This window comes from Embiotoca jacksoni, unplaced genomic scaffold (assembly GCF_022577435.1).
Source record: "Embiotoca jacksoni isolate LCO1_2020_lvr unplaced genomic scaffold, fEmbJac1.0.p SCAF_9, whole genome shotgun sequence".
Taxonomy (NCBI): domain Eukaryota; kingdom Metazoa; phylum Chordata; class Actinopteri; family Embiotocidae; genus Embiotoca; species Embiotoca jacksoni.
Genome location: NW_027185447.1, coordinates 18,782,068 through 18,800,489, shown reverse-complemented (window position 1 = coordinate 18,800,489; position 18,422 = coordinate 18,782,068). Strand labels below are relative to the sequence as shown.

General features: G+C 40.2%; 1 protein-coding gene across 2 annotated transcripts; it reads left to right on the top strand.

Annotated features, from left to right (window-relative positions):
• Positions 1–3,611: 3,611 nt before the first annotated feature.
• Positions 3,612–13,744, top strand: opn7d (opsin 7, group member d). Of its 2 annotated transcripts, XM_069141410.1 has the most exons (6): positions 3,612–3,883; positions 9,781–9,871; positions 9,980–10,142; positions 10,366–10,493; positions 10,604–10,938; positions 11,202–13,744. In XM_069141410.1, the coding sequence occupies exons 2-6, from the start codon at positions 9,781–9,783 to the stop codon at positions 11,682–11,684; spliced, it is 1,200 nt and encodes a 399-aa protein (XP_068997511.1). In that variant the 5' UTR covers positions 3,612–3,883; the 3' UTR covers positions 11,685–13,744. The 2 variants fall into 2 exon arrangements, with proteins under 2 accessions (XP_068997511.1, XP_068997512.1); XM_069141411.1 differs by lacking the exons at positions 9,781–9,871; positions 9,980–10,142.
• Positions 13,745–18,422: the final 4,678 nt, after the last annotated feature.

Here is an 18,422-nt window from a genome sequence, read left to right as displayed (position 1 = left end):
TTAACTACCCGATGTTATATAAAGTAGTTAAAGTTAGCAAGACTTTAAATATTATTAAATTGTACAGCAGCAATTATAATATTAATATCAATTCAAAACATATAATACATACAACAGTAAATTACTGACAGGAGGCTTTTTCGAGAAGCCTCTGGCTGCAGACCACAGATCAGGATGGTGCTTGATGTGGGCGGGGTTAGACGTCTGGCCCCGCCCACATTGAGCAGCTCCTGATCTGCTTTTTTCTGCCCAGTTGACTTTAGAAACTTTCAATGTAGTTTGCTGATAATACCTGCATACTTTTACCTAAAGTGAGGTTGTGAATCTAATGGAGTCATTTTCAAAGTATTGATCTGTATTTTTGATTGAGGAAAGGACCTGAATAGTTCTTCCACCACTCCTCACTAAAAAAAGGGACAGAAGAAAAAAAACTGAAAAAAAAAGTTCTTGACGAGTACATTCAAATTATTCCTTGGGAAGAGGCAGACTTATATTTCCAGCGGCGCCAATTAATCATATTGTAACGGCTTATCAGATTAATTTTATAGCCTGAAGCTTTAAAATACAGCTCCTTAAACGGTTGTGGGACGGCCTCTGCTCTCAGTCAAATGTCACTACTATACGACTGGAAGGTAATTTCAGTTTACTATCCGGTAAGAATAATGTATAACGGTAGGTAATAATATCAAAGTAAGTAAATATTTATTGCATAAGTCAGGCTTAAGGTCATAGTTATACCTCGTCTCTCAATAAAGCTAAATAAATTGAATGAAGTGAGTCTGTAAAACCACTTTTACAAACATAAAAATAACAACAAGATGTGACAACTATACTTTTAAATTCAATTCATGTACTTACAGTTTACAACAAACACAAAATTGGATCCAACATCCACTTTCTCACAAATAAAACTAAAAAGTCATTTTAATATCTCGGAAACAGAGTTATAGTCTTTTAAAGTTAAAGTTTGTTTTTACAGTTTATCTGTAGGTGGAGATATTTCTTCAAATTAAATAGAGATGGAAAGCTGATTGTTACTCTCCCAAATTTTAGCGCTACATTAATTTTCAGCGCTCAAGGTCATTTTAATAAAATGTGCTTAATGCTTTATGTGCTGAGGAATACTGATATGTCCCCTGGGAGGATCAGTCAGACTGAGCAAGGTCGATCAACCTCAAATATATTCTTGATTGAGTCTCTAAATCCTCAGTAATAGTCTAGTTTGTCACGCTTTCAGAACATACTGTATGTAAGAAGGGCCCTGAATCTTCCCGTTATTTGTCCTGTGAAGTCGTTCTGTAAAACAGCTTCTATGAATGATATTAAACTGTTAAGAGTTTTCATGGCTATTTGACAAAACAACTTTTTAGACTTACGATAGATTTTTGAGCACTTTGTGGGAGCAGAAAGAAGTTGTCAACATAATATTGACATTTTATTATCAGTACTAGTTTTTTTTTTTACACTGAGTAAATTTGGAGAAGCATTATGATCAATTGAGTGTTATTTTTCTGGCCAAATCATGAATGTAAGCCAAAGATTTATCCCGTTTCAGCCTTTGCTGTTATTATAGTGTGGAAACAATCCGAAGGTAACAGAGACGTTTCACCTCTTCAGTTCTGTCCTGAAGGATTCAGTCACATTAGAGGGGAAATGTGTTGCAGAAACCTGAAGAAGTCCGATTGCCTTTGGATAACACTTTGATGACCTGGCTGACTGACATTCTTCACGGACGTCTGGAAATAATGTTCGCAGGAAGGTTTCCTCAGCCACTCTGAAGGTCAGACCAGTAAATGTAGTTCCAACAATGGCGGTAGAGCCAGATGAAGTTATACGAACAGTTGTAGCAATGCTAGCAAATATCAAGGATTTGAAGCCGGAGCAAGAACAATGCTCCCTGCATCCTTAAATTTCCTTCATAAGTCTGCAATGTTCATTTCCAGACATGCTAGAGGCTCCCTGGTGTTTACAGCTTGGCGAGTTTCAGCTCACAACATCAAGTGTACGGTGGTCAGTGCTGATTGGTTAAAGGCGGCTCCAATAGTTTCAAAATGAACCTGAGGGTTACGCAAATTCGGACGCAACGACTGGAAACAATCGTTAATGAGACGTGTCCAGACCCGTATATTCACTCAGTGAATTTGAGAATTTAGGCAACGATTCATCCTCTGGTCACTGTTATTGCCCTAACAGGACTTCAATGCAATCTAATATCTCTTAATATTTCCGATATATCAGTCTGGTGGACCGCCCCGCACTGACATCCATGACAATATGCTCCAGTATTGCATAAAACGAAGTGACTTGACATCTATGCCATCTGAATGCCCAGCGGGAAAGTGACTGCACTCGTGTTCAACATTATCTCCAATAATTTCCTCTCGTTCTGATCATTTCCTGCCAACTGCCATCTCCAATAAGTCAATGAAGAGACTCCAAGCTGTGAAGGACCACCGGCTGTGACACTAAGTTCATCTAAACGTGTCCAAGGTAGCGGCCTGAGAAGGACCAGGACCCTGCACCGAGGTATTAATATGACAGCGCTGCTTTCTGCAGCTTTGACAGCCCTGCAGCTTCGGCACAGCTCAGCGAGGAAGCCCACACTCCCTTAAGCAGCTTTCTTTCCATGACTGTCGGTTTGGGAACAGCGCTGCCCCGAGCAAACGGTATGGGCTGGTATGATAAAGTAGGATGACACAGCGCTTCAGGTTCAGTTCAAATGCTCCCTCGCAGGACTGGATTTACTGTGTGACCGAGGATGACACTTTATTTTCTAAAATGGCTGTAATACTCATTTTGGACCCTTGAATTAAGTACAGTCACACAAGAAATATCACATTAATCACAATTCACCTGAGAAAAGCAGAGCAGCAACAGGCATTCACTGATCAATGCTGTTTATGCAGCTTCATTGCTTTAGTTTGGACTATTTGAACCATGATGAAAGACACTCATAAGCTGTCTAATATCTTGTAAATGTAATATCTTGTATCTTAAAAATGTCAAAGGCGCATGCTGAATTAATAATATTCTATTTAAAATTTGACTCCATTTCACCTTCATGGACAAAATCCTTCAAATGTTAAACGAGATCAAAATTCGACCTTGACAGCGTTTGCATTCCCACTACGTTATAATTATAATCAACAGCCAGTTTTCTCTCCCCCCGGCTCTGATTACCAGCCTTATCGATCAGGAGTTGTGTGTAGATCCATAAACGCTGGTGCTCGTGCAGAAATTGACTGCCTGAGTAAACTGTGGAGACCAATTTGGGAAAACGCTCAACTGCACGTGTGATTCATTCACACGCAAAGAAGGTGAATAATCCAAAGTGTAACAAAAACAAATGAGAGTGTTGATGAAGAGTGGAGCAGGAAAGTAGTAGTATGTGGAAGGAGGAAATGGGCTGGGGAGTGGTACTTTGAGTCATCAGTGACACTTATGCTGATCTCTCTCCTCTCTCTCTCGCTCGCTCTCTCACTCGCTCTCTCTCTCTCTCTCTCTCTCTCTCTCCCTCCCTCTCCCTCCGTGGCCTGCAGTCACTGTGGGCTTCTACATAAGTGGGGCTCAGTCCATGTCCACAATGATGATGACTGCTGTAGGACGGCGCAAGTATGCGTCCACCTGGCCAGTTGTGTGTGAGTGTGTGTGACTGAAGGGAGGAGGAGGAGGAGGATACTTTAACCGGACTCTTCGGCGTGAGCCTCAAACAAGTTCAGAGCTCCCCCCACCCCTCCCCTATCTCTCTCCCTTTCTCCGTCTCCCTCAGTCTGTCCCCCGTCTTTGTCTCCGTAACGCTGGCTGGCCAAGCTGCTCTCCTTTGTCCTGCTCTCCAACTGGCCTCCATGAGTTTAACTGAGGACAAGCCATCCCTCCCTGGAAGGTAAGCAGCACAGCTGTGGGGTGTCTGTTTCCAGTGCAATTCAAAGAGATTAGACAGTTAAAAAAAAAAAAAAAGGGGGGATCATTCATTATGATGCATTTTTTTTAGTCCCCTTCATTTTGCTCATCTACGGTTGTTCTTCAGATAAAGAAGCTGAAATGATCCAAAACTATTTATTCTATTATGTCTTTCTGTATTTTCTTTGTAAAGGTGTGGTAGTTTTTCCTTGATTTGACTCTGATACAACATCTGGCTGTATTAAATGGATATTTACTGAAGGGCATTCAGTCAAGGTTCAAATACTTGTATCAAGGAAGTGGAAATGGATTGTGCCGGCTGTAATGCTGATGAAATGAAGGCGCAGACCTCATAGCCGAATGGTGGGATCTCGGGCAGGATTAATGAGGAGATCCTTTGATTATCTCTCTGTAAAAACCGGCTGCTTTTCTTTATCTTTTTGTCTGCGTTGTCGCAGCGCTGACATTTTTTTTTAGGAAAGCTGGTCGGAGTTGATTTCAGGTTGTTTGCTGCACATTATTTTTCTCTGGAAATGTGTGTCTGCATGCATAACCTGCCAGGTTGTTGTTGTTGTAGTTGCTGCCTGCATAGACATATGTGAGTGACGATTCATTTGTTTGTGGGTTCTCACTCTAGCCACACAACAGGAAATCAATATGTGCAGACAAAGAACAATTATGACGTCTTTCTGTTAGATTCAACATAATTTAACAAAGTGAGCGACCTCTATCTGAAGATTAGAGTCAAAGCCAAATAACAAATGATAACAGCTGTTTGGGGCAAGACAGTTACCAAAAAGACTGTGTTATGTAACACATTTGTCCCATGAAGGGGAAGCAATTGTGGGAGACTGATAACATGACTGACTAGAGTGGCAGAATTGCATTCCTTGTTTTTCATTTTTTGTGGCTGCTCTCCTCCCACAGTCACAGAGATCAAAGAGAATGAAAGAAACAACATTTTAAAGCCTGATTAACATCAGAGCCATTCATGGCATCTTACATAAACAATATCTTTTCAATGAAGATCCAAAAAGTGACAGGTAATCCAATTAGGCTTAAAGAAATGTCCAATGACCCATTTTTCGATTGTTCACATCTGACCTTCTGTGATAAATGGCTTCTGTAACAATCGACTACGTCTCCTCTCTGTTACGACATCTGTCATCTTCTCTTATAAATTTTTCTTGCGCCTATCCTTCTGACTCTGCTTTAATGTTAATATTGTAAATTGCTAAGTTATAGAAGATTGGACACAAATGTCAAAATTTGGATATTGATATAACCACTGAAATGTGGATATTCAACACGTGTGACAAAGATACGCGATCACGACAGAGCGTGTAATGCAGCCGACAGTCCACTAGAGGGTAGCGAAGGGTGTGATGCTTGAAGACACGTCAGAAATGTCAGAGAAGACATGTCATGTGATGCAGGTCATGAGACAAAATATAAAAGCGGTGAAATCCATGTGCAAAGGTTGAAGGGTTAGCAGCTGGCGTAAGTCACAAATGTCTCAGGGAGGACAGCAAGAAGTTGACATGGCTTTCATTTAAGTGATGTAATTTTGATGCGTAACCACACAAATTTTTCACTAACCTTAACCATGTGATTTCTTTTTCCACCTAACCACCTGTTTTCATTCTTTTAAAACACTAACATGCTATCCTCTAGTGGCCTGGCAGGAGTATTACACACTTTGGAGTGATATTGGGTTGAATTGAGGCAGGACGTTTTACCATTTAACAATAAACATTATTGTCCACTGAAACAGTGAACTTCACTGGGAATGTAATGACCATAAGTTTCTACAATAAAAAAAAACCCAAACAAATCGGACAATTTCTAAATTACCCCAAGCATATTATTCTGTATTCTATTCTGTTAAAAAAGGGGTTTTATATCAGACAACTTATATGCTATTACTGATCTGTTACAGGTCTATATCATCAGATAAAATCGGTTGGGCTCTGCTAATGACTGTTAAGGTCCTATTACAATTTGCAACAAGCCAGAGTTGCATGTTAAAGAATCGTGTGCAAAGAAAAACAAAAAGGAAAAGCACGAGTAAAGATGAGGAGGCTTTACTCATTTAGTACTCTTTTGTTAATGAGAAAAATTAATGTCCAAACCTAAACACTTGTGGAATCACCAGTTGGCCGGTGATTCTTGGTCACATTACACTGAAATGCTCGGCATCTTGAACAGATCACATTCGGTGCATCATGTGATTATTTTTCAGTCATTACATAAGACATGTCACGGCATGCCCTGCCATGTTTGAAGGAGCTGCCTCCAACCACTCTGTCGTGCTGCTAAAACATGGTGCAAACATTGTACTTTGATGGCATTCACTTGTCACTGTCAGTCACTCTCAGATGAGGCGGCAGTTACACACTGAGGGTGAATACAGTCGCCTTCAATCTCACAAAAGGTCTCCCCGGAGCCTCGGGGGATGTGTCACGCAGCACGCTGTGTGTCATATATGTTGACGTGAAGGTTGGCTTTTATATTTGGGACAACGCAGTGAACCGCAATCCTAATAGTCAGCACAAAACAATGTGGACTGGAGCTGCAGTGATTAGTAAATGAAAAGAATATTAACCCCAAAACTATTGTTTAATTGTTCGAGTCATTTTTCAATCCGAAACACAGCATGTTTGCTGGTTTCAACTAAAAACTACAAATTTTCTGCTTTTGTTATTTATAATCAAAATAAAAATGTCACTTTGATGAGCATTTCTGACTGAACAATTAATTGATTGATTAACTAGAGACAATTATCATTACTTGCAGTTCTAATGTGAGCATCTGTATCTAACTGCACTATGAAAGAAGCTCTGAACTGGGAATCATTTACAAATGACAGTAAAAAAAACAACTACATGCTGCAAACAAAGTAAGCAAACGCTATTAAGGACAACTGCGGCGTCACAATGTTTAACATTCATTTATGTTTTCTAGCTGAATGTTTTTAACATATAATAGCATCAATAATTTAGAAAAAACTGTCTAATACTGACTTGAAATGAACAGATGAAAACAGTGTAAATACTCAAGGGGCAGGACGGGTCGATCAAGCAAAGCAAACAAGATACGACATGACACTTTACATTCAACAACACAAATATTTTATGATTCATAAATGTCGAAGGCACAAACACTGAGGGGCAGGGTGTGAATCTCCCAGCTATGATAACGCAATTTAGAGGTTTTCTTCTTACGTAACATTTTTTTTTTTTTAAACACGCGAGTTTTAGATACACGCATTATATTCAAGCCTAAGCTTTATGTACATGTCAAAGATCAAGACTGGAAGCCCCTCTCAGAAAACCAAGCAGACAAGCTGACATTGTTGTTGTCGCTGCTCATGAGCTCTTGCATGTGGTCTCCGACTCCCTGACATGCCCGTCAGCCTTTAAATGGCTGCTCATCTCCGCTGACTACAGACATTTCATGGTTACGAGTGACAGTCCTCATTTCACTGGCATCACAAAGTTCAGTTTTGATGATATGCTTGCAGGAAAACTTGTCGCAGATTTATAGATTATTTGTCAAGCAGCTAACAGCAGCAGTAAACTGAGGATAGATGGTTTCACATCTTTCCCTCGGTGAATTACCAAAGGGTCAGCGCGCGAGAGCATGAGATGCAAATGTGCCTCAAAATGAAACAATGGGTGCACGAGAAAAGTCAGCAGGCAATATATGCATCGCTTCCCTTGCATCATCTACTGGTCAAAGTTCCCGTCCCCGTATCGAAGGCGTCCAGTTGATCTCTGCTGAACAGAGGAGTAATTCAGGCGGGCTCAGAGGCATCATAACAGTGGTGTCATAGCTCAGCCTGTCTCAAAATACTCTGTGACAGCAGACCAAAGGCGCAGTTCAGCTGGTCAGGCCTTCCTCTCAATTTCATACTCACATGGCTTGAGAGTCGTGTTGGTTTCCTTCCTCTGATTAAAACATGCAACAGAGAAATGACTCCGTTTGAAAGTAATATTGTGTCACTAATGAGACACACTTCGACAAGTTTATTCATTAAATTAAGCAATATTGATTCAACTCAACACAAAAAGAACACACGGCCTCCTTCATTCAATGGTGGTGATAAAAAAAAGTGAGGAGAAATGCTGCTCCGTCGGGCTCGGTGAAGGAGCTGGAGATTAAACACCTGCACGCGAGAGAGAGAGAGAGAGAGAGAGAGAGAGAGAGAGAGAGAGAGAGAGAGAGAGGGAGAGAGGGAGAGGGAGAGAGGGAGAGGGAGAGAGGGAGAGAGAGAGAAGCCTCCACGGAGCCTCAGGTCTCGGTAAAAGTTGTTTTGATTAACGCGCACTTTAAATCCTCCAACCGAGACAGATTTTCACTGTAAAAACTTATTTCGCACAGATCTCAGTGTAAAGATATTTCTCTCCCCGGCTTAGTCACACAGGACGGTTATCACACTGGACACGTCCACCTACCATCCAACTGTTGTCTTCTGGCATCACGATCACAATATCCAAACAATATTGGAGATCTGATGGTGAAATGGAGATTAAAATGAAAAGAAATACAAAACATGCTGTTTATACATAGTGGTTGATGTTCTTTATAGTAATTAATAAAAAGCAATAATTAGAAATAATAGCTACTCCTAAAACACAAACACATTTTAAAAATCAAATAGAAATGTTTTAAAAATGCAGTAATATTGATGAACCTGCTTTAAACCAGACTGAGAACTAATCAGTGTGATGGGATATTAATTGAATTGATGAACGGTCGTGCTGACACAATAATGGAGTTCTTGGATGCAAGTGCCACTAAAACTCATCAGAACAATGTACTCTGCTGAGTCTCAAACTGACTGGACATTTCGTCACTGACTGGCATGCTGACTTGCATAATAATGAAGCCTCGTTCTTTACCCTGCGTGTTTGCCGAAGTCCTTGAGAGTCAACGTTGCCTCTGTGTCATCTCCGGTAGCCCTCCCAAGTATTAAGTATTGCTCCACATTCGTCCCAGCCTCCTGCCTTCCTCCCCGATTCCCATTTTTATTTTTCACCCTTCTTTTGAAGCCACGTGATGCTCGGAGTAGCAATCATCATCATCATCATCATCATCATCATCATCATGAAGATACTGATTGCCTGGAATATGAGTCCGGCTCCTAACAAGGAGCACGAGTGCCTCTGACATGTTTCAACTGATGCTGAGAAGACACTATTAAGATTCTTCTTACAATGTGTTAGGATAATTTATTAACTCTGTCATGGCAGAATAAACACACTCCTACCTCTGACAATGGATCTATCTATTCTATCACTTCATGCGTGTTGCATTGTGGGGGCACGTGTGCGTACTTGCATTTTGTGCAATTTCCTCATCTTTTTTTTTTTCCAGCAAATTTCAGCGCATCTTGTCATAATCGTAACGGCTTTGTTCTCTATAGCTCTCCGTCTCTCGCGCTCCTCTAGTAAATCCTGAAAGGCTCAGTCGTCCTAATTCTTTCCAACCGTCAATCTTGCTTTATGTATTTGCATTTGATAAGAATGCTCCCCATCTTTTGCAGAAGATTATCTCAAAATGATATTTCTACATTTGATCCTGCTGGCTGGGGAAACGGCACAGAGAAGTCGGACAGCCCGGACAGACAATCACACAATGGGCAGCATTTTAAATGCATTAGAAAACAAACCCGGAGAACTGAATATTCACACCAAACAGAGAGGATATAGATTTCGCTGCTGTAATGTAACACCCTTTCAACGATCCATTTGTTTCACTGTTTCATTCAAGCTGACATCACAATGAGGGAAATATTGAGTTTCAGCGAATTGTTGATTCAATTCGAGCATTATTCACAACTAACCAACTTGTCTGCTAATGTCAACAACATTATAGATGGGAAATGATTCAGACGCATCTGCTGTGTTTGCCTCCACCATCTCGAAGGAGCACGACATCCTTATGGGTGCCCTCTACAGCGCTTTTTGTGAGTCCACACACAACGAACCAATCTCCACTGTGTCGATCGTTTGCTGACTTCTCGCGTCTCTAGCTCGGCTCGTTGGTTGTTTTTTTGTTTTGTTTGTTTCCACAGGTATACTGTCCCTCGCAGGCAACTGCATTCTGCTACTTGTTGCCTATCACAAGCGATCGACCTTAAAACCGGCAGAGTTCTTCATCATCAATCTCTCGATCAGTGACCTCGGGATGACGCTGTCTTTGTTTCCATTGGCAATACCGTCATCTTTTTCACACAGGTGTGTCGTGCGTATCTGTTTCATTTCTCTCGTCTGAGTATCAAATTAAATTGTCAGTGGAGAATCAATTGACTGCAATCGACAGCTAGTTTGATGAAAGGTTTATCGTGAAAGTTACTTTTTATTGCAAAAATGCTGATTAGTCGAGAAAATAACAGATGAATTGATAATGAAAATGATCAGTCTCCATTACATTTCCTTTTTGCTCCTTGTCTGTGTGCAGGTGGCTGTTTGGAGAAATCACCTGCCAGCTCTACGCGATGTGTGGAGTACTATTTGGTCTATGCAGCCTGACAAACCTCACAGCCCTCTCCTTAGTGTGCTGCCTTAAAGTCTGCGTCCCAAACCACGGTGAGGGACGACAAAATGATGATGTCAAAACTGCAGATCTGATGAAGAAAAAAAAAAAAAAAAGATCATAATAACTGCGGGGCATCTTGTTCTATCTCTTCTCCAATCAGGTAACAAGATCTCCTCGTTACACGCCCGCCTCATGGTGGCTGGAGTGTGGTTTTACGCGTCAGTGTTTGCTGTGGGGCCTTTGGCACAGTGGGGACATTACAGCCCCGAACCTTACGGAACGGCCTGCTGCATCGACTGGCAGGCGCCCAACCACGAGCTTTCGGCCTTGTCCTACATCATCTGCCTTTTCGTCTTTTGCTACGCACTGCCTTGCACCATCATCTTCCTCTCCTACGCGTTCATTCTGCTGACAGTGCGAGGGTCGCGTCAGGCCGTCCAACAGCATGTGTCACCACAGACCAAGACCACCAATGCCCACGCGCTCATTGTCAAGGTCAGAGGGTTGCGTTTGTGCTGCTTCACTGACATGAGGTTTTGCAGCTGGCAGGATTTGAGGCAGATAGGAAACACTTTTTCAAAGATTATCAAAGTACTTGATGCCGATTACTTTCTTTATATATTTGCGCTATTTTCTCAAGCTTATGTAGCCGTTTGTGAGGGTCCAATCAAAAATAAGGGAATAGTACTTCAGATATTTTCATCCTTACTATTTACGTTTTGATAGTTAAATCTTCGACGAATGTTTCTTCTTCACAGCTCTCAGTCGCGGTATGCATTGGCTTCCTGGGTGCCTGGACACCATATGCTGTCCTGGCCATGTGGGCTGCTTTCGGAGATGCCACTCAGGTTCCTCCTACTGCGTTCGCCTTCGCCGCCGTGTTCGCCAAGTCTTCCACTATCTACAATCCAGTGGTCTACCTGTTGTGTAAGCCCAACTTTCGCGAGTGTTTATACAGAGACACGTCTATGTTACGGCAGATGATCTACAGGGGAAGTTCGCAGTCGGAGCCAAGAGATCGTTTCGGATCCACCTCCCAGCGAAACAAGGACATGAGCATCTCCGCGCGCTTCTCAAATGGACAGCAGGAGAGCTACGGGGCATGTCTGCACTGCACGGAGGACGCGGCATTGTGTCACGCGACCAAGCCACAAAGGACTGCCTGCATCCTGACTGGATCCGCCTACATGGAAGTGACAGTCAGCCAGCTATCAGCCCAACCACAGGCGGATTTGCTCTAGTAGTACAACCTCCTCCTTTCAAGAAATAAACAGGACGGGACACAAGCTCAAGAAGACGGGAGACTTTACTGGGCATGAACAACAAAAAGGCATGCACGAGTTACAATGAGCAGTGTTTCCCATAGGTTGAGAATTTACTAGAGATGGTAGGTGGTGCAGCTTGTGACTGCTGTGCATGCAGAGACTCATCAGCTCAGATGGGGGGGGGGATGTAACACAGGCTGTTTTCTGTAGCTACAATTTACAGGTGTGCCCTAAAAGCATCATCTGCAAGCCATTGGCAGACAATACAATTTACAGATGTCCCTTAATCTCACTCAGGCTACGAGTAGACAGTACAATTTAAAGATGTCCCCTAAACGTCTCATATGCGGGCTACTGGCAGACACTACTGTGGGAAGACATTGCCAAAATGCCTCCCATGCCAGTTATTGGTAGACAATACAAATTTACAGATGCCCCATAAATGCATCATTTGCAGGCCATTGGTAGACAATACATTACTGTACTATTTGTAGGAACTGGATTGGCAGCTGCACAGAGGAGCCTCCACTCCCCGCTCAGTTACTGCAGCCCATGCAACTCAGACAGGTGTGTGGCCAAAATTTAGTTCGAAAAGAGTTAAACAAGATGTGCTGAAGGAAGATTTAGCAATATTGAAACCAACTGTTTTTTATCCACCTGGGGAGCTCTTAATCTACCTGGGCACACTGCCGAAGTCAAGCTTGTGAGGGAAATGATGATGAGTGTGTTTCTCCAAGACCTTACAGCATGACAACACCACAGGCTTGCAAGGACCTTTGATGGCATCCTTCCTGGGAGACTTAAAGGACTCTTTCATTGTGAAATGGCTGAGATTCCAAAAATCTGCACTGAGCTTTCTTCATCCGAGAAGATTTGCCAGAGAAATTTATACTTGTAACGTCTTGATGTTTACTTCTGTGTCAGCTTATCTCCTGTTTTATTCAAATGTGCAGAAATTGAACTGGACTCTGGGGGAGAGACAGGAGAACCCCTGCTGCCTTCAAGGTTAATTAGGAAATTGTCTGTGTGCAGCATTGGGATGACCCGCCAGTCCAAACAGAAGAAAATATATGGAAAAGATATACGCAATTACTCTCAAGGATTACAAAGGAGATGAAGAAATTATTTAGGTTTCATCACATGAAGGGCACACGTAACTGTTATATGTATGTAAAGTGACCAAAAATGATCAAGTATTCACCACCTGCAGGCTTAAATGTCTGGACTGATGTTTTGTCCTTGTCACCACTGGGATCCATTATAACCGAGACATAAAATCAAACTGGCAGCTGCTGTTTACTGGTTGGAGCGAATAAAGCAACTTTCAGCAGCCACCTCAAGCCTACTGGGGCTGAGTATCTGATGGTAGAAAGACAGAACAAGGAGGACAATTACTTCACTGAAGAGATCCATACCCGACAAGAGTCTGGTGCGCCATGTGGCCTCAATCTATTTTCCTCATGTAGACTGTCAGATAAAACGGTAGGGCATTATTTCTGACAAAGATTTTAACTTTTATTGAGTGAAACCCAACCCAAAATGAAATAATCTCTGTTTTTTAAAGGGTTTCTTAACTCCCCCCATGTTTGAATGTTGATTTCAGCTTGATTAGATCTGGGCAAACTGACACACAGTACTTGGTAACATGACTGACAGCTGTCACTTAAGAGCGGTTCATAGGATGTGTTTAAAATGATTATCTGTTCAGGAAATAATCTACAGTATTTATAATAATGAAAAGCAGGGGGAAACTAGGACTTCCAAAGTAGGGTGAAGATTCTTGGTTACAAAGAATGATATCTCTGATTGATGCTTTGAATATTTGTATTTGATGCTTTTGATTAGGGTAAATGATGGAAGATCAGAGCCCATGATCTTACATGCACATTTGATTAAAGATACTTTGTTTGTTATGCACTTGCACTTCATTTTCTGCTAAATAATGTATATTTACAGCAAGTATTTGTTTAAAACGCCATTCCTTAAAATAAATGACTCGTTTGATTTATATCAGTCATTGAAACAATCATGTCTGATTCTGCATGTCGGTATCAGAGTTTGTTTTTCCTAAAAACACAAACAGCACTTTGCTATATTCAATTATACTTTTCCTTTTGAATTGTGTACTATGCTGTGTGGCGTCATGTACTTAAAGAGGAGCATATTCTATGTATATATGTATGTATAATTATCAAAAACAATCCTTGTGCAGCCTTATTTACTAAGGACATAAAAATATTCAGTGATTGTTTTTTTTCCTGGAGCAGGAAGTTGCAACGTTTTCCAGAAAGCCAGCACTCAGAATGATAACATTTATTTCATTTAATCTTTTAAATTAGAATTAGATATTAGAAATGGAAAAGGGAAGTTGTAAATGCAATATCACTCAACACCCTAGAGTTGTACAGGAACAGATTGTAGTACAGGAAGTAACTCTTATCTCCTGTGAAAAGAAGCCAATATTTAGCAGCTCTGAGACTTGATTTTTTCCAACATTTTAATTATCTGTGGGAGGAAATGTTGCTTTGGAAACTGTTTATTAACTTGAGAGCGCAGCAAGTTCAAATTCACGGGCAATCTCATTTTCTACAAAGGAGTGTATTGACATTATAAGCAGCAGTTTGGTGTGGACTCTGTTTAAAATTCCTCTCACTTTTGAGACTACTAGCATCAGCGTTTGAGAAGACAAAGGAGCTGGAAAATGAAGACCCAAATCTAAAAGTGTATTGCTCATCCTACAACACACAATATGTTTTTGGAGAAAAATGTAGATTTCATAAAACCTAATTTATAGTAATTAGAGTAAATAGCTGTAAAATTTTCTTAATTTGTAGAAGAAAACCTGTCATGTAATTACTTGTCCACATAAACTGGGAAATCTGTGCGTTTCTTAAGTACTTAGTCACAAAAAGAAAAAAAACGCTTAAACAGTTAATGAGATGTTTAATTTGGTGGATTAACCTTGCAGGGCACTCATTTAAAAGAGTTGAAAATGACCAATTTATCGGACAGTCACACTTCCTTCTTAGTGCAGCTTTATCATATCTTTGTTTGCCACACAGAGAGATTTTTCAGGGAATTATCTTTGAGCACACTGACTAAAAATCATGATGACAGCAAAGCTACAGCTGCCGGGATGGCCAGCCCTCTGAGGATAACAGGCAAAGAAAAAAAACACGCATAACAAAAACCCATTTTATGTTGAATCTTCGAAATACAAAACATCAATATGTATGTCTATATTGTGTATATTATCGCCTGAAGTGATCTACTTCTACACTATCTTCTACTTCTACACTATCAACACTGAACTGTCTGAACTGAAAAAAAATAAATAAATAGAAATGCAAACTCCCATGCCAGCAGGCAACAAAGGCAAATATGCATGAAGGATTGACTTAGATGCAAAGTAATTTATTTTCCCTCAGTTAAAAAAAAAGAAGAAAAAAAAAAAGTCCGGAGGATAAGCTTTTTGCTGGCAGCCAATATAGAGAAGCAGTGAGATATAGCCAGAGGAGGAATTAAAAGAAAAGTAACTGATCTGGCAGAAAACATTTAGGGAAACTGTCAGAAGAGTCCTACATGGGTGCACACGGCGGCGGGGTGTTATTTGAAACACATAAACTGAACCATCTCGATTACTGCGACAAATATATGTGGAACTCTTGATTTTGTGCTGCGCAATCTGCCTTCCAAGAAACAGATGGAAATTTTCAGTAAACATGATTAGAACCATCAGCTCAAACAAGTTTGCCATCACAGATGAAGTTTGCTCTGTTCAGCATCCAAATATAAAAACCTTGAATTCAAGAGCCACTTCAATAATAATTACTGCGGTGTTTACACACTCACTTGATTTCCCTCTTCAGAGGCCCATTCTCCCTCAGCAACTCTCTTCTCCTCAGTTTCCTTAAGACGGTCTCTCTTGAAATCCAGACCATCACTTGCCATACCAACTGTTTTGTGCGGCAACGCCATCCCAGGCTCCCAGTTAACGCAAAACACAAATCTATTTTGGCATCTTTAAGTCTCGCTCAAAGATTGCTTCCTTAAAAGGTGACTTGAAGACATTTTTTTGTTCTTAAGTATGTCTGTAGAGAGACACAAAGAGAGAGAGCACGAGAGAGAGAGACAAGAGAAGGTTTAGGTTTTTAAACTTACCTCAAAGTCTGAGAAGTCCACTGTCGTGTCTGACAGGTTCGCCTTGACATGTATTAATCCTGTATTAATCAAAATAAGTCTGGTTATCATCGTGCACTTGAATCAAATAATTAACCAGTCATTGAACTAATCTGAACTGGACTTCCAGAGCTGCCATGTCAGTTGTTTTGTATGCTGTAAATACTTTCTGTAGCAACAATTTAGGGCTGAAACAACTGTTTAATTAACCAATCCATCAACAACAAAATCACCATTAAATCCATGAGTTGCTTAAATCCTCATTTTGCCTATAAATCCTAGTTTCAGCTTCTTAACGTCGTGGACATCCTGCTTTCGGACAGTTTTATATAATCAAAAAAGGGAATATTAAAAGCAATCATCTTAGAAAACAAATATATTCAAAAACGTGTCATTGTTCACCATCTTTTGAATTTTTTTTTTTAGACTTAACATTTAACTGATCAAATGAAAAATAATCAGCTGATTAACCAGTAAATAAAGATAATCTTTAGGTGCAGCCTTGCAATAATAATTAAAAATTTCCCCTCGGGATTAATAAAGTAAATACCTACCTACCTACCTACCTAATGTTCTAACAATAATTTGGAGGCAGATTAATAAGACTCCCCTTTGGAAAAAAACAACAACACTTGTATGGTGCTTTAATCACTAACATCCACTTCAAATGAACCGTCTGGTGGTGTTTGATTCTTATAGTACTGTTTGTATACAAACAATTCCATGTTGTTTGCATTGGATCGATTAACACAAACACAGAGGATTCTTGAATAAATAAAAAATGTACATCTGGGGGCTGAAAACCTGACTTAACACTGGCAATTTTGCCTACATATTTGATTAACTATTTACCAGTATAAGTAATTTTAATCTTAAATTCTCAACTTTGTGGTTATGTGCAACTTTCAGATCATTTTTTTATTTTTTTTTTTATTTTTTTTTAGCTCTCGCAAAGATTGCATGTTTGCATCTCATGTATTTTTATACACACAACATTATTTACAATGACTGCAGAAGTGCATTAATGTGCAAAATCAAGCAGTGCACCTGAAGTCAAGTAAAAAAAAACCTACAGGAAATCAAAGTCTTATTGGGATATTACATTTCTGATAATATCATTAAAAAAAAAAAAAAAAAAAGATCAAAAGATCACACAGACCACAAGTTGAGGAAATATTCACCAGATGAATCTATAATGAAATAATTGCTGGGTGCATCTTTACAATTTTGTGGAAAGACATTGCAGCTGTAGTTTGAGACTGCGTGTTCACTGTCCACCACCTCTAACTTCTCACTGTATTTAGTCTGTAACAGTGATAAGAGGTTAAACTTACATTCATTATCCAGCTGTGACAACATGAAACAAGTTACTTCTTCCGGGTGTCCTGATGCCCTCTGGTGGATATAAAACAGAAATGTGGAAGAACCATCAGTCTTTACTTACTCCCAAGAATATTTAAACAGCTTTATTAAAAGATAAACAATTAAACCCTTTTTTAAAAATCTTTTGTAGAAGGCCCTTGACATCTACGGAGAGGTTTTATTTATTCTGTTTGATTACACATCTGCTCACGTTTAAACTCCGTTTCTTTCCCAAGTTTTTAAACACTTCACTTCATTTTAAATAAATGTATGACAAACACATATTCCCTCATAAACATGGTTTCGCTTTAATGTCTTTATAAAGAGTAACACTTACCTCGCGCTTTTCCCAGCAGCAACATTTAACATCTTTTTTTTTTTTTTGCACGATGCAGTTAATTTAGGATTCAACCGTTATTTCAGTGCTGCTGTCGTCCTTAATGGCTGAAAGTATCCCTGAAAAAAAAAAAATCAACTCGCTATTCATTCAAACCAGTGACACAGCGGTCACAAACAACAACAACAACAACAACAACAACAACAACAACAACTTCCTGCCTGTGTACCTGAGCTCTGCAGCGACACCCAACGTACACACAGAGAATAACAGTTCATTTGTGGTTGCCCCAGCAACGCACGGGGTTCTCAGCCCGTTGTGCTGGAGGCTATTTACAAATAAATAAATTCATAAATTTTTAAACCCGTGTTTTGATTTGCAAGTGTCTTCTAGCTTGCCCGAGAAGTTAATGTTATATACGCGGAGACTTACAGTTTACAAACCCCGCCGATAAAGCAGGCGAAACGGTCCAAAACGGAGCCACCCGCTCAATTGAAGGAAAAGAAACGGAAGCCCGCCCAATCTGACAAATCCCGAAACCGCAGATTCAAAACCGGCTCGAGGAAAATTATTAATATTAAAAAAACATTTTGTCAGTATCCATCGCTTTCCTCACATCAGTGTCTGAAATCAATAAATTGTAAAAAAAAAAAAAAAAAAAAAAAAATGTTTTATTTAAAATCTGTCTGTCGATATAATTTGGCTGAAGTCGTTGCTTGGTTACGCCTATAGAGTCCTCGAGCTGACGCGCACGTTCCAAATGTCAAAGCGCAGCAGAGGTAGGTTGTTCTGCTGAGTGTCGGCTCTGCGCGGTACTTCTGTACAATTAACTAAAA